The 25,383-nt window shown below is 63.6% G+C and overlaps 6 protein-coding genes across 6 annotated transcripts; 3 read left to right on the forward strand and 3 right to left on the reverse strand.

Annotated features, from left to right (window-relative positions):
- Positions 1-154: 154 nt before the first annotated feature.
- On the forward strand, positions 155-2,916 carry JCM10292_007690 (gamma-glutamyltransferase family protein; the record flags this gene model as incomplete). The annotated part of the gene is made up of 8 exons (XM_076650299.1): positions 155-665; positions 726-1,664; positions 1,733-1,848; positions 1,910-2,138; positions 2,250-2,491; positions 2,593-2,731; positions 2,812-2,836; positions 2,898-2,916. 8 exons carry the CDS (start codon positions 155-157, stop codon positions 2,914-2,916), a joined length of 2,220 nt encoding a protein of 739 aa, XP_076504101.1.
- Positions 2,917-3,194: 278 nt separating this feature from the next.
- Positions 3,195-15,620, reverse strand: TRA1 (histone acetyltransferase TRA1; the record flags this gene model as incomplete). Its single annotated transcript, XM_076650300.1, has 20 exons — positions 3,195-3,305; positions 3,382-3,552; positions 3,617-3,768; positions 3,831-4,008; positions 4,069-4,149; positions 4,209-4,437; positions 4,495-4,898; positions 4,966-5,436; positions 5,499-6,768; positions 6,836-6,852; positions 6,915-7,062; positions 7,127-10,635; positions 10,700-11,977; positions 12,035-12,961; positions 13,023-14,159; positions 14,216-14,344; positions 14,405-14,542; positions 14,604-15,182; positions 15,240-15,400; positions 15,485-15,620. The coding sequence occupies 20 exons, from the start codon at positions 15,618-15,620 to the stop codon at positions 3,195-3,197; spliced, it is 11,226 nt and encodes a 3,741-aa protein (XP_076504102.1).
- A 994-nt stretch (positions 15,621-16,614) lies between these two features.
- JCM10292_007692 (SDR family NAD(P)-dependent oxidoreductase) lies at positions 16,615-17,898 on the forward strand (the record flags this gene model as incomplete). The annotated part of the gene is made up of 6 exons (XM_076650301.1): positions 16,615-16,957; positions 17,058-17,292; positions 17,361-17,444; positions 17,505-17,602; positions 17,680-17,738; positions 17,803-17,898. 6 exons carry the CDS (start codon positions 16,615-16,617, stop codon positions 17,896-17,898), a joined length of 915 nt encoding a protein of 304 aa, XP_076504103.1.
- A 795-nt stretch (positions 17,899-18,693) lies between these two features.
- HNT1 (adenosine 5'-monophosphoramidase) lies at positions 18,694-19,606 on the reverse strand (the record flags this gene model as incomplete). The annotated part of the gene is made up of 7 exons (XM_076650302.1): positions 18,694-18,809; positions 18,881-18,896; positions 18,982-19,014; positions 19,094-19,203; positions 19,327-19,365; positions 19,435-19,454; positions 19,515-19,606. The coding sequence occupies 7 exons, from the start codon at positions 19,604-19,606 to the stop codon at positions 18,694-18,696; spliced, it is 426 nt and encodes a 141-aa protein (XP_076504104.1).
- Positions 19,607-20,827: 1,221 nt separating this feature from the next.
- JCM10292_007694 (uncharacterized protein) lies at positions 20,828-21,863 on the reverse strand (the record flags this gene model as incomplete). The annotated part of the gene is made up of 2 exons (XM_076650303.1): positions 20,828-21,155; positions 21,220-21,863. 2 exons carry the CDS (start codon positions 21,861-21,863, stop codon positions 20,828-20,830), a joined length of 972 nt encoding a protein of 323 aa, XP_076504105.1.
- Positions 21,864-23,153: 1,290 nt separating this feature from the next.
- Positions 23,154-25,229, forward strand: JCM10292_007695 (uncharacterized protein; the record flags this gene model as incomplete). Its single annotated transcript, XM_076650304.1, has 5 exons — positions 23,154-23,165; positions 23,225-23,334; positions 23,898-24,090; positions 24,461-24,957; positions 25,019-25,229. The coding sequence occupies 5 exons, from the start codon at positions 23,154-23,156 to the stop codon at positions 25,227-25,229; spliced, it is 1,023 nt and encodes a 340-aa protein (XP_076504106.1).
- Between the last annotated feature and the right edge of the window lie 154 nt (positions 25,230-25,383).

Below are 25,383 nucleotides of genomic sequence, written 5' to 3' on the forward strand. Positions count from 1 at the left end.
CCTGCAATCCCTAGAACCCTTGCCTCGCCTGTGTGCACTGTGCGATCGGGTTGCTCTCCTCATCATCGCCGAAGTCCGACGCTTCCTCGCTCTCCCGTTCCCTCTCGCTTCGTCTCGACTTTGCCCGCGGTCGGAAGCGAGCTGCACTTGCGGGATGACCTCGTCTCCGCCCGCAGCCGACAGCGAGCGCGCCCCGCTCCTCTCGTCGACGCTCTCCCCACAGCGCCCGTCGTACCGCCAGCGCGCCCTCTCGCGTGCGTCGGGCAACCCGCTCCCGACCGCAGCCGACCCAGACGCCGCCAACGGAGGCGCCCTGCCCGCGTCGAGCCCGTCCTTCGAGGGTGCGACCGCCGAGGAACTCGCGCGGCACCGCCGGGCGGTCCGCGCGAGGAGGCTCCGCGCACTCGCACTGTGCTTGCTGGCGTTCCTCCTCGTCGCCGGGATCGTCCTTTCGATCGTGCTTCCGCTCACTATTGGCCGACGGGGAGGAGCAGGAGGAGGAAGTGGGGGCGGGGACGGCGAGCACAAGAAGAAGAAGGACACGCCCGACATGACCAAGCTCCCGCCGCCGAAGCCGGGCGCAAGGAACCCGGCGTACCTCCTCAGCGGGTGGAACGGCGCAGTCGCGAGTGAGGAAGGGAGGTGCAGCCAGATCGGAGTCGACGGTGAGTGCGCTTTCCCTCTGCGCTTACATGCTCGCCAGGCTGACCTCGAGCTCTACCCAGTGCTGCGTGACAACGGCACGGCGGTCGATGCCGGCATTGCGACCGCGCTCTGCGTCGGCGTCGTCAACTCGTTCTCGTCCGGCATCGGCGGCGGCGGCTTCATGGTCATCCGCCCGCCCAGCCTCCCCTCGTCCTCCTCCTCCTCTGCCGACATGAGCCTCCCCTCCGCGTATGCGCACAACTCGCGCTGCACCGCCCCGCTCTCGATCGACTTCCGCGAGACTGCGCCTGCCCTCGCCTACGCCGACATGTTCACGCCCTCTGCCCGTCCCGACGACTCGTCGTGGGATCCGAACCTCGCCTCGAAAGTCGGCGGCCTCGCCATCGGCGTCCCGGGCGAGCTGCGCGGCTTCGAGGCGGCGTACAAGGCTTGCGGCGGCGGCGTCTCGTGGGCGCGCATCTTCCACCCCGCGGCGGACCTCGCGCGCGAGTTCCGCGTCGGCAAGGAGCTCCACCGGAGGCTGAACGCGCGCTGGAGCGGGACGGACGAGGGCGACCGGATCAGCGAGTGGATCACGGGCGAGGACGACTGGGCGCGGATCTTCATGCGCGACGAGCCCGTCGATGGCAAGTCGGGCCGCAGGACAGAGTTCCTCCAGGAGGGCGACATCGTTCGGCGCGAGGCGTATGCCGACACGCTCGAGCGGCTCGGGAGGGAGGGCGCAGACGTGTTCTACGAGGGCTCGATCGCAGACGAGATTGTCGCGGCGGCGCAGGCGAACGGCGGGATCCTCACCAAGGAGGACATGCGCGGGTACAAGGCGGTGGTGCGCGCGGCGGAGGAGGGCACCTACCGCGGCAGGCGGTACTACACGGGGAGCTACCCGAGCGGCGGGCCGATCCTCCGGCACCTCCTCAACGTGCTGGACGGCTACGAGGACTTTGCGGATGCGGGTCGGACGGGCTTGACTGAACATCGCTTTGTGGAGGCTCTCAAATGTGCGTTCGACTCCGCGCGCTTCCTTCGCTCGTCGAGCTATCGGAAGCTGACGGTCTCGCGGGTGCAGTCGCCTTTGCCGCGCGAACGAACGTCGGCGACCCACCCTTCATCGACAACGACGCCACGCTTGCCGAGATCCCGACGCGCAAGTATGCCGATGCTGTGCGAGCCAACATCACCGATGTGAGCTTCAAGCCTCGAACTGTCTCTTTGTGACTTATGCTCACTATTGCGTCCTGCGCAGGACCGCACGCACCGTCTCGCCTACTACAACCCGCGCTTCGACATCGAGGACGACCACGGCACGACGCATCTCTCCGCGATCGACCAGTGGGGCGGCGCCGTGGCCATCACGTCGACCGTCAACCTCATCTTCGGCTCGCGCGTCATGGTTCCCGAGAACGGCATCATCCTCAACGATGAGATGGACGACTTTGCCACGCCCGGCGCGCCGGACGCGTTTGGACTGAGGCGTGAGTTTCAGCTCGCAATGCCTCGACCTCATTTAAATGAGGGCCTAGCTCAAGCAGCTCGCGTATGAGTGACGGGTGAGCACAGTTGCTAAAAATCGCTCTCATTCGCAGCGTCGCCGTTCAACTACCCCGCTGGCGGCAAGCGACCCCTCTCGTCCACCTCGCCCATCATCATGGACCACCCGTCCTCCGCCTCCGTTTCGGGCGACTCCGTCTGGCTCGCGCTCGGCGGCTCGGGCGGGTCTCGCATCTTTGGAGCAGTCGCGCAGACGCTGCTCAACCTCGACTGGGGTCACGACCTCAGCGCGGCGATCGAGGCGCCGAGGGTGCACCACCAGCTGCTGCCTTCCTACGTAAGCTGACACACACTCTTGTTCTGCCTTGCGCCTGAACATTTGTGTCAAGGAGGCTGTAACTCGAGAGAGCCTTGACTGACGTCTTTTCCGCTGCGCAGGTCTCGGTTGAATCGACCTTCCGCCCCGATCTGCTCGACGAGCTCCGCGCCAAGGGGCACAACGTCACCCTCTTTGACATCAATGTCGGGATCGCCGAGGTGCAGGGTGTTGCGCGGGAGCAGAGCGGGAAGTTCTTCGGTGCGTGATTCGCCTGTTCTTTGCGGATTTCGATGTGCGCCTGTGCGCTTCTGACTCGTCGAGCTTCGCGATGACTGCAGCTGCATCCGATTCTCGCAAGAACGGGTGCGTCACATTCCCCCTCGTTCGCTTGCGTACTCTCGCTGATCTTCCGCAAGCGTTGCAGCATCGCTGCGGCATACTAGACTATCGTGCCCGATAGCAATCGGTAGACGCTTCCCGTTGTGTACAGCATTCTACAGACCCTTCTTCTCTCTTGATCTCGAGGGGTAAGGTTGAGAGAGAAGCAGCCTTTTGGTGGCCGCGGCGGATTGCAGAGTAGACGAGGGGGTATCCTCCAGCAGTGACGGCTCGTACGTCTGAGGGGTTATGACAGGGTATAACGACGATTCACAGCCAGACAAGGCGGGGATCACAAGAAGACCGCTAGACAACATAGAAACGAAGGCAAGGAAGCGCTCGCTTAGAGCGCGGGAACAAACTGCGGGTCGCACGCAGCGAGGTTTGCCGGTGAGGCAGCCGAGAGGATGAGCTCAAGGAGACTCTGGCAAACGGGAGTGACGCCCGATGGCGGCTACAGAGGTGAATCAGAAGGGTCAGAATCGGGAATCGGGAACGGGCTACAGCTGGCTCAGAAGAAGGTGACGCACCTTCTCGCGCTCGTACTTGCACGAGAGAAGCCTTGCCTTGCGCGTGACCGAGTCGATCGCGTTGTTGACAAAGTCGCGCAGGCTGCCGCCGCGAGGCTCTTGCTTGCTCATGGCGAACCAGGTGCGGATCTCTTCTGCGACAAAGATCGAGACGCGGTGCTCGAGGTCGTACTGCGGCGCGAGGCGACGTGAGTTCTGTGCACCGTAACGCGCATAGGGCTGTTGCAAAACGCACCTCGGACTCGGTCAATGCGCGCGCGATAGCCGTGAGCGAGCTGGTGAGCAAGCCCTCGGTGCCATGCGGGCCGATGAAGCGCTGGAAGTTGGGCGTGAAGCGGAAGGGCACAGGCTCGTTGTGCGTAAGCTCGGGGCGCGCCGGGATGATGGCTGGGAACGTGAGGAAAGGTCAGCGAGGCGGTCGGACGACAATCGAGACTGCAGCAGCGTACAAGGTACCATGTCGGACGTGTAGAGCTTTCCGGTCGAGCGCGAGATGTGGATGCGCGACGGACGGCGGTCGGCCATGCTGAGGACGTACGTCATGAAGACAAAGCCGGCGTACGAAGCCGTCATGTGCTTGCGGAGGTGCCACAGGTCGTTCGGGCTGTCCATCGACTTGATGAGGTACTGCGCAAGAAGGTATGGTCAGCACGTTCTGGAGAAGCTCGAGGCAACGAGGGCACGCACCTTCTTGAGCACGTCGTCCGGTACCATCTTGCAGGCGACCTCCTCGAGGACCTCCTGCCGAGCGCTCCAAATCTCCGTTTGCTGCGTTCAGCGTAACGTCAATGATCCTTTCGAGTCACGAGCAGATGAGAATGGCGCACGTCGAGCGGCGGGTCCTGGCGGTGAAGCGTCCGGAGGCGCTCGGTGACCGCGAGGATCGGGTCCTCCTTGCGCAGCCCGAGAGAGTCGCAGTGACTCTCGAGGATCTCCTGGAGCGAGACGATCGACGCATCGTTCTCGACGATGCGGACGCTCGGCGAAAAGGGCACGACGATCGGAACCGTGAACTGCAAGTTGCGCTTGCGCGACTCCTTGCGATTCGCGAGCGTGCTGTAAGAGAAGGGAGGTCAGCGAGGTCTACGCTGCGGTGAGGCAGAGAATGCGCACCAGTTGAGCATGCGAAAGAGCTGCATGATGCGCTCCTCGCGGCGAGACGTGCGAGTCGTCGGGATCTGGATCATGAACTGGTGCACGCTGCCGTCCTGGCCGAGGATGGTGAGGCGGCGGTAGTACACGCCTCCGCCGCGGTTCACGTCGTACTTGTTGGCAAAGTGGCTGATTCGCACGAAATTGTTGTTGTTGTCTTCGTGCTGGAGGTACTGGCCGGGCACCTCGATCTCGTCGAACTTCTGGTACTGGAACTCGACGAGCCAGTGCGACGACGCCTCGAGGCTCGCGCGCTTCGGCTTCTTGTTGAGCATCGACTCGTACCGATCGCGCCAGTCCTGCAGGCGCTGCACATACTCGCGCAACGTCGGCTTGCTCGTGAGGAAGTCCTTCTCGAACTGGGCCTGCGGAGGAGGGAGTCGAAGCATCAGTACCGGTGAGCCTTGCGGCCAGATGAGCGTGATCGCGTACCTTGACAGGCGGCGGGTGGAGGCTCTCGGCGAAGCGAGCGATGTTGGTGTTTGTCGCTTGCGGCAGCAGACCATCGTCGGTCGGATTCTGTGCGCGCTGCACGTACTGGCCGAGCGCGTCGGTCAGGAGCGCGCTGATGAGGCGGTAGATGTCCTCGTCGGGCGTCGGCTTGAACCGGCTCGAGATCTGGTCGACGATCATCTCCATCGAGAGGGCGAGGAGCGGGAACGCCGTCTTGAGGACCGCCATAATCTCCTCGATGTAGTCCCACGGATGGCGTGGACCAGGCGCGGGTGCCGCGGGGTCGGCGCCATTCTCGCCACCCTCGGCAGGCGCAGCCTCGCCATTGGCGGCGGCCGCCTGCTCGGCTGCGCGCTTGACGGCCTGCTGGCGGGCGTGCTCCTGCGCCTGCCACTGCCGCTTCGCCATCGAGAGGTCGTCGCGGGTCGTGCGAAGCTGGAAGAAGAGCGCCTGCGGGTGATCCCAGTCGGGTCAGCGGGAGTGCGTATGCGGTGCGGACGTATACAGCGCACCTGCGGGTACGTCTTGGCGATCTTGAGGAGGATGACGCGGACGTAGCGAGCTTCGCGCTGCGACAGCGTGAGAAGGAGCTGCGGCACGAACGTGATCCAGTACCAAGTCGGGATCTCGCCCTTGTAGTTGTCGAAGGCCTTGGAGATGGTGCCGGCAGCGTCGTCGAGACTGAGGAGCCAGAGGATGCGCACGAGGAGCTTGCGGACCTTGGCGTTCTTGTACAAACCGGCCGCCTGAAGGTAGCAGCTGACGGCGTTGGCGGCGATGTTGAGGTCGGTCGGGTTCTCCTTGAACATGCGGTCGTGGTACTCGCCCCACTCGGCCCACGCCTTCGGGAAGCTCATGTCCATCGAGACGGCGAGGTTGAACGTCTGGTTGGCCTCGTCGTGCAGGTGCAGCTTGGCGAGGAACATGCCCTTGAGCGTGAAGAACTCGGCCTTCTGCGGGCCGTTGAAGTACATGAGGTTGGTGTTATTGATGACCTCGAGGCCCGACGCGAGCTCGGCAGAGTTGTGGTAGTGCGCCTTGGCCTGCTCGCGCAGCTTGAGGAACGCCTCCTGGATCTCGATGTTGGGCAGCGTGTAGATCTTGGTGAGCGACGTGATGCAGACCTCGTTGAGGTGGTGCTTGCGCGCGACGTGCGCGAAGCGGTTGATGATCCACGCCGTCTCGTGGAAGCCGCGATAGGCGAACGAGCTGGCGTTCTGGGGACCACCCGGCGCATTCGGAGGCGGGACAAGCGGGAGGTACGCCTTGTTGATTGCCGAGAAGACGTGCTGGCGCCACGCGACGAGATCGCTCCACACGTTGATGTCGTCCCACAGGTTGGGCAGGCGGTCGCGCCAGGTGCCGACGATGGCCTTGAGCTCGGCGGACCGAGTGTCGAGGTTGTTGGCGTTGGTGCCGGCGAGGCTCGAGAAGATCTGCTGCGTCTCCTGCAGCTCGACGAACTGCTGGAACGTCTGGAGAAGCGGGTAGTGCGCCTGCGTGACCGTCTCGGGCAGGTAATACCACTTGCGGAGCGACAGCTGGACGCCTTCGTCGCACAGCTTGGCGAAGAGCTTCTTGGCGTTGGTCGCCTCGTCGGCCGACTTGGCCGAATAGGCTGCGAGGAGGGCGAGGTACGTCTCGAACACGCGACGGCGCGGCGTCGCGACCGGACTCATCGACTGCAGGGCGTCCTCGATCATCGGGCGCTCCTGATTCCAGTCGGCGAGGCGCCAGGCGCACTCCAGAAGGAGCTCCTTGTTGCCCTCGTTCTTCGCCATGCTGCAAGAGGAAGGCACAGGTCAGTCGCGGCGCATCGACGGGGACTGAGAAGGCGTGATTGGCGTACTCGGACAGTACGTCCCACTGCGAGAGGGAGCTTCGAGTTAGTCGAGAACGTGAACGCTGAAAAAGGGGACGGAGCGCACCTGCTGGAGCTTCTGCGCGGTGATGATCCAGTGGTCTTCCCAGAGGGCCAGCTCGCTCTCCGTGAACGGCATGACACCGCTGCGAGCCGTGATCTGCGCCGACTCGTGGAGAACCTGCGCCTGCCCCCACTGGCCGATCTGCTCCCAGCTGCACAGATGCACGGGCGGGTCAGTCATCGGGAGCGAGCGAAAGGGCCCCGAGAGAAGCGCACCTGAGAGCCGCATTCGTCTCGTTGTACGCAGCACGGCGACGCCAGAGACCGTAGAGGAGGTCGTCTTCGCTCAACTCGGCGTAGAGCTCGGTGAGCGCGTCCATGGCCGTCTCGCGAACCGTCTCCGACTCGCGCGGGTTCTCGAGCGTCTCCTGGAGGAGCTCGATGCCGGTGTACCACGCGTTGAACGTCCTGGCGTCGTAGCGAACGACATGCGGTGGGAGGACGAGCGTCGGCGAACAGGCAAAAGCGGACTGGAGGAGCGTTTGGATCACGTTCGGGCGGCGATCGACGCTGCGGAGGTGGTACTCCTTCACGAGCAAGCCGACCATGAACTCGGTCAGGTGGCGATGCTCGGTGCGCGTAAGGCACGCCCAGCCCGCCGTGAAGGTCGAGATCCACGTCTGGTGCGTCGCGCCTGGGTCGGCGTACAGGAGCTTGCGCGTCGTCGCAAGGAGCTCGCCCGTCGTGTACGATGTGAGCTGCTTAACGAACTCGGCCGGCGCCGTCTTGGTGTTGACCTCGGTGCCGGGGACGAAGAGCGGGTCCTTGGTGTCGACCGCGCCGAGCAGGAGGTCGAGCGCCTGGTGGATCCAGTACGTCTCGCTGAGCGTCTCCCAGCTCTGCACGCCGATGATGTAGTGCAGCCGGCTGAAAAGACCGGTCGCGAGGCTCTTGTCGAACGTGGCGAGGAACTTGCTGCGGATGACCGGATCGCGCACCTTGCAGCCCATGAGGAATGCCGGCTCGAGGCGGAAGGTAAGCTCGCTGCGCGCGAGGGCGGAATCCGTGTAGATGTCGAGGATGAGGTTGAGGAAGTCCTTCTGCAGCGCCTCGCTGTGGCGCCCCTCGAACGAGATCATCTTGCCGAGGATGCCCGCCTTCTCCTTCATCGTCGGGTACGGCTCGTCCTTCTCGAAGACCCATTTGCGGACCATCTGGAGGAGGAAGCGGCACACGTCCGTGTTCGACGACTTCTCGACGAGCTGAACGATTCCACTGAGGAACCACCTGCGCTGCTCGCCGAGATGCGACACGCGCTGGCGGAGGACGTCAAGGCTCGAGACGAGCAGGCGCAGGCTCGGGTCGACCGAGGGGACCGCAGTCGGTGACGCCGTGTGCTCCTTGAGGTATCGCGTGAAGACTCGGATCAGGGCCGGCACAAAGGCGTCGATGCGCTCGGGCTCGACCTTGCTCCACGACTGGAGGATGAGGATGACCGCAGGCAGGTTCGTCATGCTGCGCAGGCCCTCCTCGACAGTCGAGCGCGCCCACTCGACGAAGGCCTTGGCCGCCGGCGGGACGTCCGTCGACTCGCTCGTCACGCCGCGCGGGAGATGGTCGAACAGGCGCTCGACGACAGGGCGCAAGCTCGAGGTGAGGCGCATTTCGCCGCTCGTGAAGCCCTTCTCCACGATGCTGTGCAGGACGGCGACGTTCTGGACATGCCACTCGGCGGGCTTGTACGAACTGACGACGTTGAGGACCTCGGCCGCGTTGCACAGCTGGCTGAGCGTCTCATCGGTGACGTCGCTGGCGAACGTGCGCTGGAAGAACGTGAGCTTGACGTTGCTCTCGCCCCACACACCCGGGCCAACGAGCTCGCGCAGGAGGGCGAGGGCGCGGTAGACCAGGTTGTTGCGCTGTACGGGCTCCTGCGAGTTCGAGATGAACCGGAGAAGGTTATTGACGACCTGATCGCGAAGCGATGGCGGCGGGACGTAGTTGGCGCCCGAAGCAACGCTTCCGCTGCCAGTCGAGAGCGCCGTCGATGCGCCACGCTCCGTCTTGGCGCGCTTCGGCGACCGTTCGGCCGTACCATCGACGTCGCCTGCTGCGGTCGCGCCATCATCGACGTCCATCTTGGCGTTGCCCTCGTCGTCCTGCTTCGCGAGCTCGATGCGCTTCTTCTCCCACTTGAGGATGACCTCGATCACGTCGAGCGTGAGCAGGCGCGTGTCGGGCGTCACCGTCGTGTTGAGCGTGAGCTTGCCGAGCGAGGCGACCATGAGCGGGAAGAACTGGTCGCGCGCGACGTAGAAGAGATCCGGGTGGCGGACGACGAGCTGGTAGATATTGACGAGGAGCGACATGGTCGAGCCCTCCTCGATGAGCGTCTTGCGAGTGAAGTACGCCCAGCCCGGAATCTGGCCTGGCGCCGAAGGAGCACCGCCCGGCATGCGCTGCGGGAGGGCGGGCGCGAGAATGTCGAGCGCCTCGCGCACGAGCGCACGCGCCTCGGGCTGGTGGGCGCGGAGGAGGGCGACGTAGATCTGCCCAACGATCTTGGCCGGCGACTCGTACTCGGCGAGGAAGGTCGAAATGAGGATGTAGGCCGTCTGCGTGACCGTGATGTCCTCGAAACGGATGCTCATCCAGCCGAACTTGATCACGTCCTTCTTGACTGCGTCGAGAAGCGCCGGTGCCGACCGGATCAGGAGCGTCGTCATGTGGCAGAGCTCGACGCGGAGCTCCTCGTCGTCGAGAGTGCCCAGGTCGGACGGCGGCTGCGCAAGCGGGTGCCACACCTTGTTGTGCACCTTGGTGACCCACTCCGCGTCGATGAGGTTCTCCTCGCGGTCGCCGCGCGAGTACGCTACGAGCAGGACCGGGTTGACAAGGAGGCGCAATGCGGCCGACTTGTGCGCGTTCGTCACGCCCGGGTTCTCGTAGATGTCGAGGAACCGGTCGAGGATCTGGCGGCGGAACGAGACGCTGTCACTCAGCGCGACGTGCCGGTTGAGGAAGCGCGACAGCGCCGTGTGGTCGGCCGACGTGAGGTACGTATACGCCTCGACGAGGTGGAAGAGAAGGTCGATGTGCTCGGCCTGCTCGAGGTACGCGACGAAGATGTCGACGACGACGGCGTCCTCCTTGAGCTGCTGTACATGCGGGATGCCCTGGCGGCGCAGGCGTGCGCGGCGGATGTCGGACACCCAGCGCGTGATGAGGAGCGGGAGGACCTGCTCGCAGCGGATGACCCACTTCGGGTCGACGTTGATGAGCTCGCGCACGACGAGCGCCGCATGCTGGCCAAGTTCGCCGTCCTTGTCGAAGCACGGCGGGAAGAGCTCGCCGGCGTGCTCCGAGATCCAGTCGCGGATCGGCTGCGCGTGCTCGGACGCGAGAACGGCGCGGAAGGTCGGCACGTATCGCTCCTCGCTGAGGCGTCCGAAGAAGAAGAGCGTCGTTTGTTCCGGATGCAGGGCGAGGAACTTGGCGAGCGGCGGCGTGAAGATGCTGGACTTGAGCTTCTTGAGCAGGCGCTCCACCTGGACGACCATGTCAACGACATCCTCGAGGTATTGCCCGGCCGCGGGGTGCGGGAGCAGGTGGAAGATGTTGATGATTGCCGCCATGACTTCGAGCTCGCCGTCCTCGGACGGCTGCTTGGCCGTCGCGCGGAGGATGTCGGCGGGGACGGCGAGGCTGCGGAAGTGGTCGACCAGCTTTTGTCCGATCTCAACCTTGAAGTAGTTCGTCAGGAGCTCGAGCAGGCGGGCGAGGCCCTGCAGTGTGATGGTGTGGAAGTCAGCAGGGACACGCGCCGGGTTGATCAAGGCGGGGACGCACATGCAGGCTCGCGACTGAAAGCTTCTTGTGGTCGGCCAGGTTCATCAGGACGGGCTTGAGACCGGTCTGCAGGAGATCCTTCGGGAGCTTGCCCTGCGCGAGCATGACCTGCTTGAGGCTCTGGTACGCCGCGTCGACGACCTCGGGCGCCTTCGAGTAGAGGAGCTTGAAGTAGACCGAGAGAGCGCGAATGCGAGTCTGGTTGTAAGCGGGCGTGTTGAGCTGTGGGTTGGCGAGCGCGGCCGAGAGGAGCTGGACGCAGACAACGCGCAGCTGCGTGAGCGGCGCCATCGTCTTCGACGTGACCTTGCCGCCGAGGAGGGCGGCATCCTCGGCGTCGGCGATGCCGAGCGCCTCGTGCAGGAGGCGCACGAGCTGGTCGTCGACCTCGATCAGAGGCGGGTCGAGCGTGATGCAGTACGTGACGGCGTCGATGTGGCCGATCTGCATCGTGAAGCCCAGCGCGCGGAGCGGCTTGGTAAAGATGGGCCCGAGGAGGCGGTCCTTGACCGGCGTGAGCATCTCGGTAAGAGACTTGCCCTCCTCCTCGGAGACGATCTTGAGCGCCCGCTTGACGGCATCGCGAACGGGCGCGACCTGGCTGCTGACCTCGACGAGCAGGAGACCGACGAGGTAGTTGAGCGTCGTGCGCGAGGCGGCCTTCTCCTCCGGGTTCGACGGCTTGCTGCACACGCGCACGAGGTGCAGGAGCGTCTCGACGACCATGTCGGCGTTGCTTGGCGACTCGCCGGGCATGTCCTTGAGAGCGAAGAGGAGCGCGCGGGTGAACTCAATCTCGTGCTCGATGACCCACTTGGTCTCGAGGCCGACCTCCGAGATGAGGATCGACATGCCCTTGGCTGCGCCCGTCTTGCGCTGCCACGACGGGTCGTAGCAGTGCGACGCGAGGCGCGAGCCCATCTGGTGCGAGAGCGAGGTCGCGGCATCGAGGCGGGGGTTCGCCTCGAGGTTGCGGCACGGCAGGAGAACCTCGACGATGCTCTTCGTCTGCGCTGCCGCCTTCGAGAGGTCGGGCGTCTCAATCGTGCAGAGGTTCTCGATGACGGCGTCGACAAAGGCAGACGAGAGCGGGATCGTCTGCTTGGCCTGGACGGGGTTGTCCGGAAGCTCCTTGCCGAGTTCGAGCGAGAAGATGAGCCGCGCGAGGTCGAGGATGTATTTGTTCGCCTCGTCGGCAAACTCCTCGACGCGGGTCGCGTCGAATAAGCCCTTGAGCACGTTGCCGAAGGCCTCCTCGGGTTCGCCAGCGGGCAGGCCCTGTGCAAGCACTTCCGTCAGCAGACCTCTCGCGCATCAAAAGCGGGGAGGACATACCTGGCGGACAAAGACCGCAACGGCGTACTTCAGGAACTGGTAGGCGACGCGACGGTAGTGAACGTCGCCTCGGCGAATGATCTTGAGCGCGACGTCGATGACGGGCGCGATGCGAATCGTGGCGTCCTTGCCCTCAAACTTGACGTTGAGGAGCGCCTCGGGGCCCACGGGCTTCCACTCCAGCTTGGGCGGGTCGAAACCCTTGCGGTTGCGGCCGCCGATCTTGCCGAGGATGCGCATGGTCGTGTGCGCGTGCTGGTGGTTGAACGGCAGCGGGCGCAGGAGCTTCCACAGGCCGACCATGACCTCGTCGATGACGGGCGCGAAGAGCGGGTTGAGGAACTCCTGCGTCAGGTTGTCGACGCAAAGCTCGAGGGTCCGGAGACCCTGGCTGACGAGCTCGGAGCCGGCCTGGAGCGCGTGGACGAGCGGGCGCATGAGGTACGAGAGGTAGGGCAGGAGGACCGAGAGGCGGACGGGGACGGTGAGGATGAGCTCGGCGAAGAGGTCCTTGCGCGACTTGTCGGCGGACTTGAGGAGCGCATTGAGCTGCTCGAGCAGCGTCTGGAGGAGCGGAAGAACCTCGTTGTAGAGGATCTCGAAACGACCACCGCCGATTGAACGGAAAAGGGCGCGCAGGAGGAGGTAGTACGAGTTGGGCTCGGCCGCCTGGCTCGCGAGTTTGAGCGAGTTCATGATGAGGTTCGAGAGGTGCGGGAGGAGGACGGGCTCGTTCTTCTCGGGGAAGATCGTGACGGCCATGAACGACATCTTGTACAGGCGGAGCATCACGCTCGTGTTCTCCTTGTTGTTGTTGCCGAGGTCGGGCAGACGCGCCGAGAGGAAGCGGAAGAGGATGGCGACGAAATGCTGCGAGACGTTCTCGTTCGACAGGAGTGACTGCGGAATGACGAGAAGCTCGTGGTTCTGGGTGTCGTGAAAGGAGTCAGATCGACGCATGAAAATTAGGTGAATGAGCTCGACGCACCCGGATGAGCTCGTCGAAGAAGAAGCTCATGCGGTTCTCGACGACCTCCTGGAAGATGACGAGCTCGGTCTGGACGAGCGTCGACGTAAGGACCTCCATGACCTCCTTCTGCTCGCGGCCCTGGTCGCGCGCCGGGTCGAACAGGACCATGCACTTGACGGCGGCGTCGAAGAAGCGGCACATGAGCTCTGCGTCGGGCCCTTGCCCGCCCATGCGGTTTAGGGCGAGGCCCAGCGTCTTGAAGCCGAAGAGGAGGTTGCGGAAGAGGAAGCGCGCGTCCTTGACCGGATCGGGCCCCGGGTCGACCATGACGACGGCCTTCTTGATGGGCTTTGCGCGCTCGACGTCGACGTCGTCCAGCGCAAGCTCGGCCGGCTCATCGTCGTCGCTGCTCTTCTTCGCATCGCCCTCAGGTTTCTCGTCGCCCTCGCCGTCTGCCTCGCCGTCCTTCGTCTCGCCCTCGACGTCCATCTTGTCGCCGGCGTCCTCGCCGGCGCCCTCGTCCTGGTCCTTCGCCTTGCCCTTGCCCTTCGCCTTGCCCTTCTTGCTCTCGGCCTCCTTCTTGTCCGCCTCGTCGGCCGGCGGGGCCATTTCGGCATCGTCGCCATCGCCCTCGACGGCCTTGCCCTTGCCCTTCTCGTCCCTGCGCTTCTCCCACTCGCGGCGCTCCTTGACGCGCTCGCGGCACTTCTCGAGCGTCGTCGCGAGCGGCTCGCGCGCCTTGGACCACTTTGGCCACTCGTCGCGCACCTCGGCCATGGCCTCCATGCGGCCGACGAAGGCGAGGAGGACGCGCTGGAGGATCTGGATCGCCTCGTGCGGCTCCTTGCTCGCGATCGGGTCGATCAGGTTCAGGAGCAGCTTGGAGCACATGGTCTGAATCGCCGACGCGAGCGTCGGGTCGTGCACGTTGGCGCAGTAGGTGTGCACGACGCGCGACAGCTGCGGAAGCGTCAGGTCGGCGCGGCAGTGGTGGATCAGGTCGGCAAGCATCGAGAAGGCGAGCGGGCGAAGGTTCTCGTGCCCGGTGACAGAGTTACCCGTCAGGACGTGCTCGTCGAGGAGGGTGTCGATCTGGGAGAGGAAGGCGGTGCGAAGGTCGCTTTGGAGGATGTGCCGTGTCGCGATGATGAGGTCCTGCGGAGAAACGGCGTGAGCAAGAGTAAGGCGAGATGCTCGAGGAGCGTTCGCACCCGCTTCATAGCAACAGCCTCGGACGGGCAGTCCTTCATCAAGCGAACAGCGATCTCGGGAAGGACGTTCAGGTAGGACGACAAGGCCGTGTTCGAGACACGGTGAATGTAGGCGAGGAAGGACATCGTCTGTGCGAGCGGTTTGATGGTAAGCTACGCCTCTCAGAAGCGCACACGAGCAGGTCGCACCTTGGTCTGCGCCATGACCATGTCCTGGAACGCTGCGCGCTTGTCCTTCGGGATCTCGGGGCAGATGCCGACCCACGACTTGCCCGGCTCCATCGACTCGTGCTTGCGCCGCTGCGGTTCCGCCTGCAGCTGGATGAACTGCGAACGTGGACAATCCGTCAGCTCACCGAGATATGCTGGGGCAAGCAGAGATACGCACGTCAAAGACGAGCGGGACAAAGATGTTGATCGCCTTGGAGACGAGGTTGCGGTACGTCTGGAAGATGAAGACGATCGAGGCCGGGCTGTCCTGGAGGAGCTTGAAACTGCGCATCGCCGGTGCAAAGACCGTCTGTCCTCCTGCGCCCTCGCCCCCCTCGATACTCGGGACGCCGCCGGACGAGGGCGACTGGGCATCGCTCGCGGCCGCTGCGGCAGCCGCTGCGGCGCCTTGCGAGCGCGTCTGGCGCTGCGACTCGCGGAACGTCTCCTCGACGACGCTGCCCATGTTCTTGAACAGGTCCTCGACGATCTCGAGGAACCCGTCGACGCTCGCTTCAAGCTGCGCGACAGTCGGGTCGGGTGCGGCATCGGCGGCGGACTGCCCGGCGGGCGGGGGCGGCGGGCGCGAGTAGGTGCGATGCAGGTCGATGATGACCTTCATGCAGAGTACGGCGTTGTCCTCGGACTCGGAGCGGAGGAGCTGGAGGAGGAGGGTCATGAGGGCGGGGCAGTGCGGCCGGAGCTGCTCGACATGCGGGAGGCGGTGGAAGATCTGGATGAGGAGGTTGCGGAGTTTCTGAGGAACGAACGAATCAGCTCGAGCTCGTAGAAGGGCCCAGGAAGCCACACTCACGTGCTCGCTCGAGGTCGAAACAAACGAGGGCTTTCCGGAGCGGAGGATGTCGGTGAAGCAGGGGAGGAGGACCTCGAAGAGGCGGGCAAGGTCGAGGTCCTTCGGGTAAACGTCGATAGCATCGCGCAGCTCGGTCGCCAGGTTGGTCTTTGCCTTCAAGTCTGCGCGAGAGGGAGGGGTCGCGCGAGATGCAGTCAGTTGCCGGTGCTCGTCGCGCTCCTTTGGCTCGGTAGAGGGTAGCGTACCGAGCTGCGGGTCCTTGAGCTTGTCTGCGATGGCTTCGAAGCTCTGTCCCTCGAGCGGCGTGCCGGGGCCAAAGGTGCCGGCCTGGACGGCCTTTGACGAGGGACGGCCGCTCGAGCTGGTCGACGGTGGGCCCATGGTGGGCAGACAAAGGGGTTTTGCGCCTCTGGCTCTCTCGTGAGCTCGGTCTTGAGGCCCCTGGAGCGGTGTGAGAGCGGGAATGCGGTCGGGTCGCGCAGGCGGGGGGCGCAGGCGGAGCGTCGCTTTCGCCAAGTCGGCGCACCGCGACCTCGCCGCGCACCTTTGCCGCTCTCTCACGGCCTCGCACTACTTCGCCTGCAGCCACTGCTTGCTGTAGCATGCACGAGAACCATGTCTCCCGCCGCTCGCGCTTCTCCTCCTCCGAACGAGTGGGCCGTTGGCGAGCGAAGCTCCCTCTTCCGCGCGCCTGCCACCGCGAGCGTCCCTCTCGAAGCGGTACGCACACTCTCGATCGAGCTAGGGACAAGTGGAGTGCTCGTGGCGTGCATAGAGTGCCTTGGAACCTGCACGGCGCTTGTTCTGCTCCCTTGCGCGCGTCATGACTCCGTGGTGGCCTCATCTTCGCGTCGAGGTTCAGCAAGTCGCTACAGGGGCCTCGCCGCTTGTCGGCGAGTGTGATAAAGCCCAAAGGGGCAAATCTTTCTCTTACTCGACGCCTGGGTGTCGGCACGGCTGTGGAGTGCGTTGCGCCGCCGATGAGCCGCCGCCCGCCCCGTCGCGGCGAATTGAATGCTTTCACAGTCCTTCGCGCTAGCTGCCAGGGCTGTATGCACCGCTCGACGTGCTGACGCGCAGAAAAGCTCTCGTGGACGTCTGCTCGTCGGTCCGCAGCATGACCTCTGACTCGTTGTCGCGCTGCGGAGGTACGAGTACGAATACAAGTGCCGGCACAGCCGCTCGCCGGGCTCTCAGGCGCTTACACGCGCTTTCGGCAGTGGCCGTACGGACATGAAATGCTGCGAAGGAATGCTTGGCCTGCTGAACTTACCTCAGCCTGACTCGCCGCAATGAAGGCGTCTCAAGTGCTGGACGTCGCTTCTCTCTTGTAGTCTGCTTTTTTTGCAACCCGCGCGCGACGCTTCTCGCTACGATGGACCCGTCCTGGCCTGGCTTTGCCGCTCCTCTTGTCGAGACCGCTCGCAACGACATCTACGATGCCATCTCGCCCTCGCACGCCCTTGCCGGCGCTGCCAAGGGTCTCTCCGTTCTCATCACCGGTGCAGGTCACGGTATCGGCGCGGCCTACCCGCGCGTGTTCGCCCAGGCTGGCGCAGCCAAGGTTGTCCTCACGGCCCGCAAGCAGGACGAGCTGGAGTCGCTCAAGGCTCAGCTCGAGACTGACTTCGAGAAACTCGAGGTCGTCGCCATTGCTGCCGATGTGACTAAGGAGGAAGACGTCGAGAAGCTCTTCGAGGAGGCGGGTGAGGTTCACGGTGAGCCTATCCTCCTCCTACCGCATGCGCGCACTTTCCCAGCCTGTCCCATCAATTCTGTCACTCAACTGATGCATCCATTTCGAACTAACACCAACAGTCCTGATCAACAATGCCGGCACCGCGAGTGCGCCCGCATCCATTCGCGACTCCACCCCTTCCGCCTGGAAGCGCACGCACGAGGTCAACTACTTTGGCACGTACCTTGTCACGCGCGCCTACTTGCGCCAGGTGCAGCAGCTCGACCTGGTCAACAAGGACCTCGAGCTTGCGATCTTGAATACGAGCAGCATCAGTGCGACGTCAACGTCGTTCGGCCTGTCGGACTACCAGACGTGCGCACAGCGTCTCTGGGGAGACGCAATTCCCTGTTGAGCTGATGCATGCTTTTCACGCCTTGTAGGAGCAAGAGCGCCGTGTGCCGCTTCACCGAATTCTGCCATTTCGAGACCAAGGGCGACGGGATCCGCTGCGTCGCCTTCCACCCGTGCGACGCTTTCCTGCTCTTCAACGCCCAGGCCTGACTGACTCGCCGGGTTTCTGGAAGGGGAGCCATCCCAACCGACTTTGCCAAGGCAAGCATTCCGCAAGAATACCATTTCATTCTGTCCGACGCTGCCGAACTCGCGGCCGGCTTCGCCCTTTGTGCGCCATCTCCGCTTGTCCTGCCTACGCAGCTGTTGCTCTGACTGCTGACGGTGATTCACCGCCCATGCCGTCAGGGCTCGCCACCCAGCCGGCTGCCGACTTCCTTCGCGGCCGCTACGTCTCGGCGACCTGGGTGAGCCGCCTTTCCGTTCGATGTAAGTGCTGAGCTGCTCACAGATTCTTTGCATGTACCCCAGGATGTCGACGAGCTCGTCGCGAAGAGGCAGGAGATTGAGAACAAGGACCTACTGTGGACCCGTGTTGTCGGGCAGGAGCAGCCGATGCCCAAGTAGGCTGCCGCCCGCATTTTTCCGGGTTTGCGGACCCGCCGAGCGGGAGTGTCGGCAGGAGCAGTGACGTCTCAGCTAGTAGGGGTGTTGAGCTGCAATTTCTTGTCCACCAAGCTTGAGAAGGTCCAACGGTCCAGCGCTCTTCGTAAGCGATTGATGTCCTTGTCGCCGTTTTACGCGACTGATCAGGAAGGAGGAGGAGCAGTAGGACCCGAACCATTCGGTTTGTCTCACTGTAAACAGACGTGTGCAGATCCGGTTGGAGACCACGTCGACTACAAGCTGCCGCATGAAAACCTCGCCGGTCGACTCGGTTTAGTGATCGCAGTTTCTTGCTGACTCAAGAGCCCAAAGCCTGATAACTGGACGAGTAAAAGACCAAAAGGATGCAGGAGGCGAGGGTTGTCTACACATATTGACACCAACATGAGCGGGGGCGTTCTGATTTGGAACTCACAAGGACGGTCAACGAGCTGTAGAAGCAGAAGCGGGCGGGTCGGACCAGTGGCAAACTAGCCGAGCGCAAAGCGAGCAGCAAAGACGGACGCTGGAAGCAAGCCGGGCGAGGCGGATGGGGAAGTGTGCTCTTGGACCGGGAGGCCCGATTCATGTCTGCGAAATGATAGCTCCGCCCCAGCGGCGGCAGTCAGTGGGCCATGACCATCGCACAGCGGCGCAGCTAGACAAAACAGAACCGCGAAAGCCTCGCGGAAGATGTAAGCCGAAAGAGATGCAAGATAGTCGAAATTGCTGAGTGTTCCGTTTCATCTGTCTTCTTCTTGTCTTCCGCTCTGCCGCTCAGAGCTTGCCCTTGATCTCCTCGTGCAGCTGCTTGAGCTCGGCCATGTCGGCCTGCTGTGCGGGCCAGCCGATGACGAGACCCTCCTTGTCCGAGTCGGAGGGCTTCGGGATCACTGCGAGCGAAGACTGATCAGTCGCTGCTGTTTCTGAGTCTCCTCGATCGACCAGAAGGATGGACGCGTACTGTGGAAGTGCACATGCTGTCAAAGAAGACAATACAGCGGCGGTCCGAACGAAGCAGGATCAGCTCTGTAGCTCGCAAGACAAGCAAGAGGCACAGCTCACGTCCACAACTTGGTGAGCGATCTTTCCGTTGTTCTGCAGCAGGAGATTTGCCGGACCCAGCATCGATCAGTAGCGTGGCCACCGGCACATGCGTCTGCAGACCTCGCCGCACCTGCAGGATGTTGTAGTTCTCGACGCCCTGCGCGATGGCAATCTTCTTGAGCGTGGCGAGGATCTCGCCGAGGTGCTCGTCGGGGACGTCGTGCAGCTTGGCGCCGTGATCTGCATGGCGTTGAGCGTTGTGGAGGCGGGACAAGCGGTGCAGACAGTCAGGTCAAGCCGGACATATTGATGTTGTCAAGCACAGACAAAGCGAATGGAATCCGCAAGGATGCATGGACGCACACTTCGGGATCGCGAGAGCGTGGCCCTTGGCGATGGGGCCTTCGGAGATGAAATCAGGAGTCAGAGACAGACTACGCTGCCGCGGCGGGACAGGGGGAGGGGTCTCACCGATATCAAGGAACGAGTAGCTGTGTAGTGAGCAAAGGTCAGCCTACTCCACAAAACGAGCTGGACACAGCGCGACGTACACGTTCTCCGTCTCGATCAGCTTGAACGAGGGGATGTCGCCCTTGATGATCTTGCAGAAGATGCAGTTCGCGTCAGTGTTGTGCGAAGCCATGGCGCTTGCTGAGAACTGTTTACGCGAAGGAGGCCGCGGGTTAGCGTGTCCTTTGTGACTTGATGCGATATCTGCGGTTGTAAAACCGCGTCGGGGTGCAGCGGGGAATCCGAGGGGGGTGCGCAAGCGTGCGTGCAGCTCTGTCGCAGCTGCTACATGCTGCTGCAACGCCGCACGGGATGTACAGCCTTCAAAGGCTCCTCATCAGCTGGCGAGGCGATTCAAGGCTGCTGAGATGGACCGACGCAGCAGTCGCGGCAGGCGCAGCCCAGTACCAAAGGGAAGCCTTCTTTAAATGCTCGTGCGCGGACGACTGACCTTCCGGAAGGCGAGCGAAGGCGGGAGGGGAAAGGTGGGGCTCGGTCGGGAGGAGGCGGCACGGGGAGTGCGGGCGCAGCGGGAAGCCCTAGCAGCGACAGAGGCGGAGCGAAGCACGGTGGGTAGGAGCTTGCAGCAGTCGCTAGAGTTGCTGTGCGAGCAAAGGGTGCGTGGTCGGAGCCCAACCTGCTCTTCGCGTGCAGCTCCTTCTCCATGACGGCTCACACCGCTTGCACACGCGAAGCTGAGACTACCACTGCGATATACTGCAACAATGACGGTCCTGGGCCTCCTCATTGCTGTGGCCTGGGACCGCACAGCTGGCCGTCGTCTCCTCCACCTCTGCTTGACCGCTGCAGTCGACTCTGCTGTCGCTGCGACTCTCTGTGTACGCACGGCGCACTTGTTTCAACTCTGTCATTCCGCCTCTGTCGTCTTCCTAGCTTTACCCGCTTGCCTGCATGTCCTCGTGTCCTCGCTCCGCCGTTTCCTTGCTCTTGCCGCATCGCTACATCTCGTTCTACTAGTGGAACTATCCTCCGAGCTCTCCACCGTGAAGGGCAGGAGTGAGCGGTCCCTTTTCCTCGTGCCGGAGCGAGCTGTTCCCCTTGAAGGCAAGCGGACGCCCGAAGTTTTCGCGTACCGTACAATCATGGAGCTGGCGAGCTGGACGGCTATCGCTTCAGGCTGCAGGCGGACGCCTCCCTGGCCCTTGCAACCGGTTCTCTTCCAGTTTGCGGTCTGGCGAGTTGTGCGAGTAACGAGTTGCGAAGGTTCGACAGGCAGGCACCGGGCGCACCGCTCCAGTAGCGCCCGTACCCGCCTCTTACTGATACAACACCTCCTCTGGCCCTCGCTCAATCCTGACCGCACCCGCCGTTCCGCGCCAACGTCGCAGCGTCTTCATTCCCCGCGCGGCTGCGACTCGCCCTCCATCCTCAGTCCCCAGTACCGATTCAAGCGCATGCGCGCGCCCTCCCAACCGTCGAGCGCAGGTCGGCAATCGATGAAGAAAGCCAAGTTCGGGCGGAAGTTTTCGCTCGGATCGGGCGTCGCCGCCGAGGACGACGAGGGGGGCGGCGAGAGGAGGCCGGCGCCGCGCCCGGTGTAGAAGTCGATCACGTAGCGGACGCGGATGGACGAGGGCTGGTCGTCGGAGGAGGAGGAGGAGGGAGAGGGAGGAACGGGACGGTCGACGATCCAGTCGTGACGGTCAAAGGGGGCGGTGTAGCTGCGATGAAAAGGGGCGTAAGCAGCGGACGGGTGGAGCCACTGGCTCGCATGACGAGACGTACCCGATGAGCGTCTTCCACCGCGCGCGCGGGCTGACCACCTTGGGCTTGCCGATGAACGACACGAGCTTCGAGCCCGTCTCCTCGCCCGGCTGCAGCCCGAGGGCCTCGCGCTCCCAGTCGAGGACCTGCTGCCACACGCGCTCATTGACGGCGTTGTGGATGGGGACGACGATGCCCATGTCGCGCGCCTGCGGGTTGCGGTCTTTGCGCTGCAGCGCCGTGTAGAACGACGCCGGCGAGGGGTACACCCACTTGTCCTCGTCTGGGACGATCGCGGCGCGCTCGGCCGAGTTGGCCTCGTGCATGGGGCAAGCAGAGGGCGGTGCGCCGGCTGCAGCATCCGAGTGTGCGCTGGGCGGGGCGGTCGAGGTCGAAGCGACAGGCTCGGAGGAAGAGGAAGACGAGGAGGTGGGCGGGAACCAGCGGGGGATGCTCGAGACTTCGCGCTCGGTCGAGAGGTACTGAGCGTGCGGGTCGTGCTCTGCCGGCTTGGCCGGGAACGAGTGCGGCTGTGGAGGGGAAGGCTGCTGCTCCTGCTGCTGAGCGAGCCAGGCTTCGCGGGTGGTGTGGTCGACGGGGCAGGCCGAGGGTGGCGCTGCCTCGTCGTGCTTCTGCGGTGCCTGCGTGCTCGATAACGGCCACATCCTGGCGAGCGGAGAGTGGCGAGCGAAGGGCGAAAGAAAGCGCAAGTTGCGATGAAAGCGGCGAAGAGGCGCAGACCGCGGCAACTGTCCCAGACTGGGGCAGGATTGGACAAAAGCGGGCTGTGAAGTCTTCGTGTACTAGCTCAGCCACTCATCTGACCACCACGCGTCAAACTGGGTCTGAGGATGTCTGGCCTTCTGCTTCCTCCGCTCTGCTTTGGCTCCGCCTCCTCTCAACCTCTACCAGACGACGCCTGGTACTGGCCCCGAGTGACTGCTTTCGAATCCCAGAGCTTGTCTTTAGCGAGCTCGGCAGCCATGGCGCAGTCTGAGGCACCTCCGGCGTTCGGACTCAGCCAGCTCACGCTGGACGTGATCGCGCAGCGCGCGCGTCTGGCCGAACTCCAGGCAGAGCTCGCTGAATTCAGAGCGAAGCAGAACAGAATCCTTCTCGACATCCTCGCCCCCTTCGGGAGCACGCCAGACACCACTCTCGTCATGCTTCTCGAGCGTCTCTTCCTCGTCTACCCAAGCTTTCCCTTGGACAAGCCCTTGCAAAGCGCAATCGCCTCACCCATGGCTAAAAAGACTCATGTGGACCCCTTCGAGCAAGGTCTGCTTGAGCCACACTGTGTCGTTCTCCTCCCGACGCTAGACGACGCGCGTGCAGTCGGCGTTCGTGCGTGGTTGTCGCAAATCATTCCGCAGCTGTGGCTGGAGAGGACGATTGAGACTCTTTACTACGACCACGGGCCCGTCTGGCGTCTGCTGCAGCACCTGCTCTCTGAGCTTTCGGACGATCCGCGGTCGGCGTCAGTCTTTCATGTCAACCTCGTGCGCACAAGCTCGCTCACCGATCTCCAAATGTGCAGAACGGGTTCGACAGGTCGTCTGCACGAGATGCAGGCCCGGTGGTTTATGTATCGCTTCATCGACGCAATGCGGGCGCTCTTCCGGCTCATCAACGAGATCGTCGAGCCGGACGAGCCTCAGTACGCCGTTCTCTGCAGACGCCAGTCTAGGCGCGACGAGGGTCTCGTCAGTCTGGCAGCCCTTCTGCTGCATGATGGGCGCGACATCGCTGTTGTAGCCGCCGAGCCAAAGCCGATTCCCGGCTCGGAGAAAGCTCCGCACAGCGCGAGCCCGCCTCTTCACCCGCTACTCGACCTCGAGAATGAGCTCTGTCGCTCTCGCCCAGCGAATGCGAGACATGTCTTCGATGTTGTCGACATTCCAGTCTCGCTGCCAACGATTGATCCGGAGAGCGCGGAGGAGCGCGGGCAGCGGGCGATGGTCGCAAAGGTACGCTCATCAGCACCGCCTCCTTCGAGAAATATCCACTGAGAGGCACTGCGCTGCAGAATACGCTCGCGCAGCTGAGCCAGCCCGGCGGAGAAGCGTTGACTGGATTCTACTTTGACGCCTGTGCCGGCAAGGTCACAACAATCCACCCGCTCTTCTCGAGACCCGCGTGCGTGTCCTTACGACTCTCTCGCTTTTCCTGACCTGACCACCGCTCCCCAACACAAGCAAGCCGTCCGCTGCAGAGCCTTCTCAGCTTGACTCACGGGCCTCGACGAGTTCAACTTGCGATCCGCCCACGACGATGTCGGAGCCGGTGACGGACGCATTCTCACACTCGATTGTGGCAGCAAAGGCGGAATCAGCAAGGACGAGGAACACCACGAGATCAGGCGCACGCTCGAGCGAGGCTGTCAGCACTAACGCGACGCCGAAGAAGCGCCCGCCGCTTCAGACGACCGTTCACGCTCCTTTCGCTCGCCTGTCCCCTGCGTCTGCTAGCATGAGTCGGAGGTCCTGGTACGGGCACTGCGCCCAAGCCAGGTACTTCCCGCTCCCGCACTTCCCGCATGTGGCGCTCAACTCGCCTTTTCTTGCAGGCTTGCCGCGCGGTCGAAGCAGTAGTCCTGCTACTGACACAGGCTCAGCCCTTCCCGACTTCGCGCCGAGCCAGTCCGTTCGCAGGCTCCCGATGAAGCCGGCTTTATCGCGCTCACACCTTCTCAATCGCAGACTCCCGCCCCTCCTCCAACGAGCACAGGGCTACCTTCTCGTCGTCGGCCGCTTCCTCCCGCACGAGTCGCCCTCGCGTTTCTACTCGCTCCTGCACGCCTTCCTTCCCTTCGACACGCAAGTGCGCAACCTCGCGACGCAACTCGCACTGGTGCCCGGTCTCGAGGAGAAGCTGGCGGAGGCGGGCCTCACTGTGCATCCGCATGAGGACGCGCATTGGGCACGCGAGCTCGACGCGTGCGACAATGGGACCGGTGACGAGCGACGCGGGCGCGGCGAAACGGATGGCGCAGGGACGGCCCGGGAGGAGCGCGAAATAGCAGAAGGGAAACAAGGTGAGGGCGACAGGCCAGGCTCAGGAGGCGCGAGAGGCGGGGTTGGAGCGAGTGGGAAAGAGGGAGGGGAAGAGCCCCGAGCGAGACGAGGAGACGGGATGGGAGGGATCGCTTCGGACAATAATGTGTCGCTGCTTCCGCTCGCGCTCCGCTCGAAGCTCGCGAAGGTACGCTCAAGGGTCCGCAGAGCACTTTGAGTACCGCCTGACTTTCTATCATCTGTGACAGGCCCGCGCTCTTCGAGTTGCCTTCGACCCGCAGCTCTCGACAGCCGGAGCGCACACCCTCGTACGCGTGCACGACGCGACTTCGACGCGGCGGCCATTTTCGTCCTCGCCGTACTCGCATCCTCCATCTTCGAAGAGGTCGGCATCGTGGCGCAAGGCCTCTGCCTCTTCAACTTTCTCATCTTCACTGCCGCGCCCCTCTCTCTCGCTCACCCTCGCCGACCGGCCCATTCCGAGCGGCCGCACCGCCGATGTCTGCCCCGCTGCCATCGGCGACTGCCGCTTCATCATCAAGTACTGCCTCGAGCGGTCTGCCGAAGATGACTACTGGGGCGAAGACAAGATCTACTCGCGCATTGCCGAGAAGGCGCCATGGCTCGCACCCTTTTTCGTCGGGCTCTTCACTCGGCACGATCCGGTTGACGGATCGCGGCTCGCGCTCGTCGTCGAGCGATGGGGACAGTCGCTCAAGTCTTTCGACCTTGGAAAGGACGAACGGTCCGTGCCCTTCTCTGCGTGTCGCATTGTGCGCCGTCAGCCTCAGACGTCGCACTCGCAGACTCGGCATCTTCAAGCTTCTGGAGCAGCTGCACACCGTCATCGGCGTCATACACGGCGCCTTCCGGCCGGACAACGTTGTCGTCGACACAAGCTCGCGCGTGTTCAAGCTCATCGACTTCGGTCGGAGCACCTGGCATGACTGTCCGGGGACGACCGCTTGTGAAGAGCTCGCTTACGGCCGCTTCAACCTCAAGCTCCGTGGCGAGTGAACGCGCAAAGTTGCGGGCAGTCCCCGTCGTGCATCCTTGATCGCAACTTCCCTCGGTCACTCCTGCTCGCCACTTGTCGGCTCTGCTCCTTCCGCCGAACAGGGCAGCCATGCGAATGCAGAGTCGGAGCGTGCAGTTCCGAGGTCGTTCGGCT

This window comes from Rhodotorula paludigena, assembly GCF_050403205.1.
Source record: "Rhodotorula paludigena JCM10292 DNA, Rt_paludigena_JCM10292v1_ctg34, whole genome shotgun sequence".
Taxonomy (NCBI): domain Eukaryota; kingdom Fungi; phylum Basidiomycota; class Microbotryomycetes; order Sporidiobolales; family Sporidiobolaceae; genus Rhodotorula; species Rhodotorula paludigena.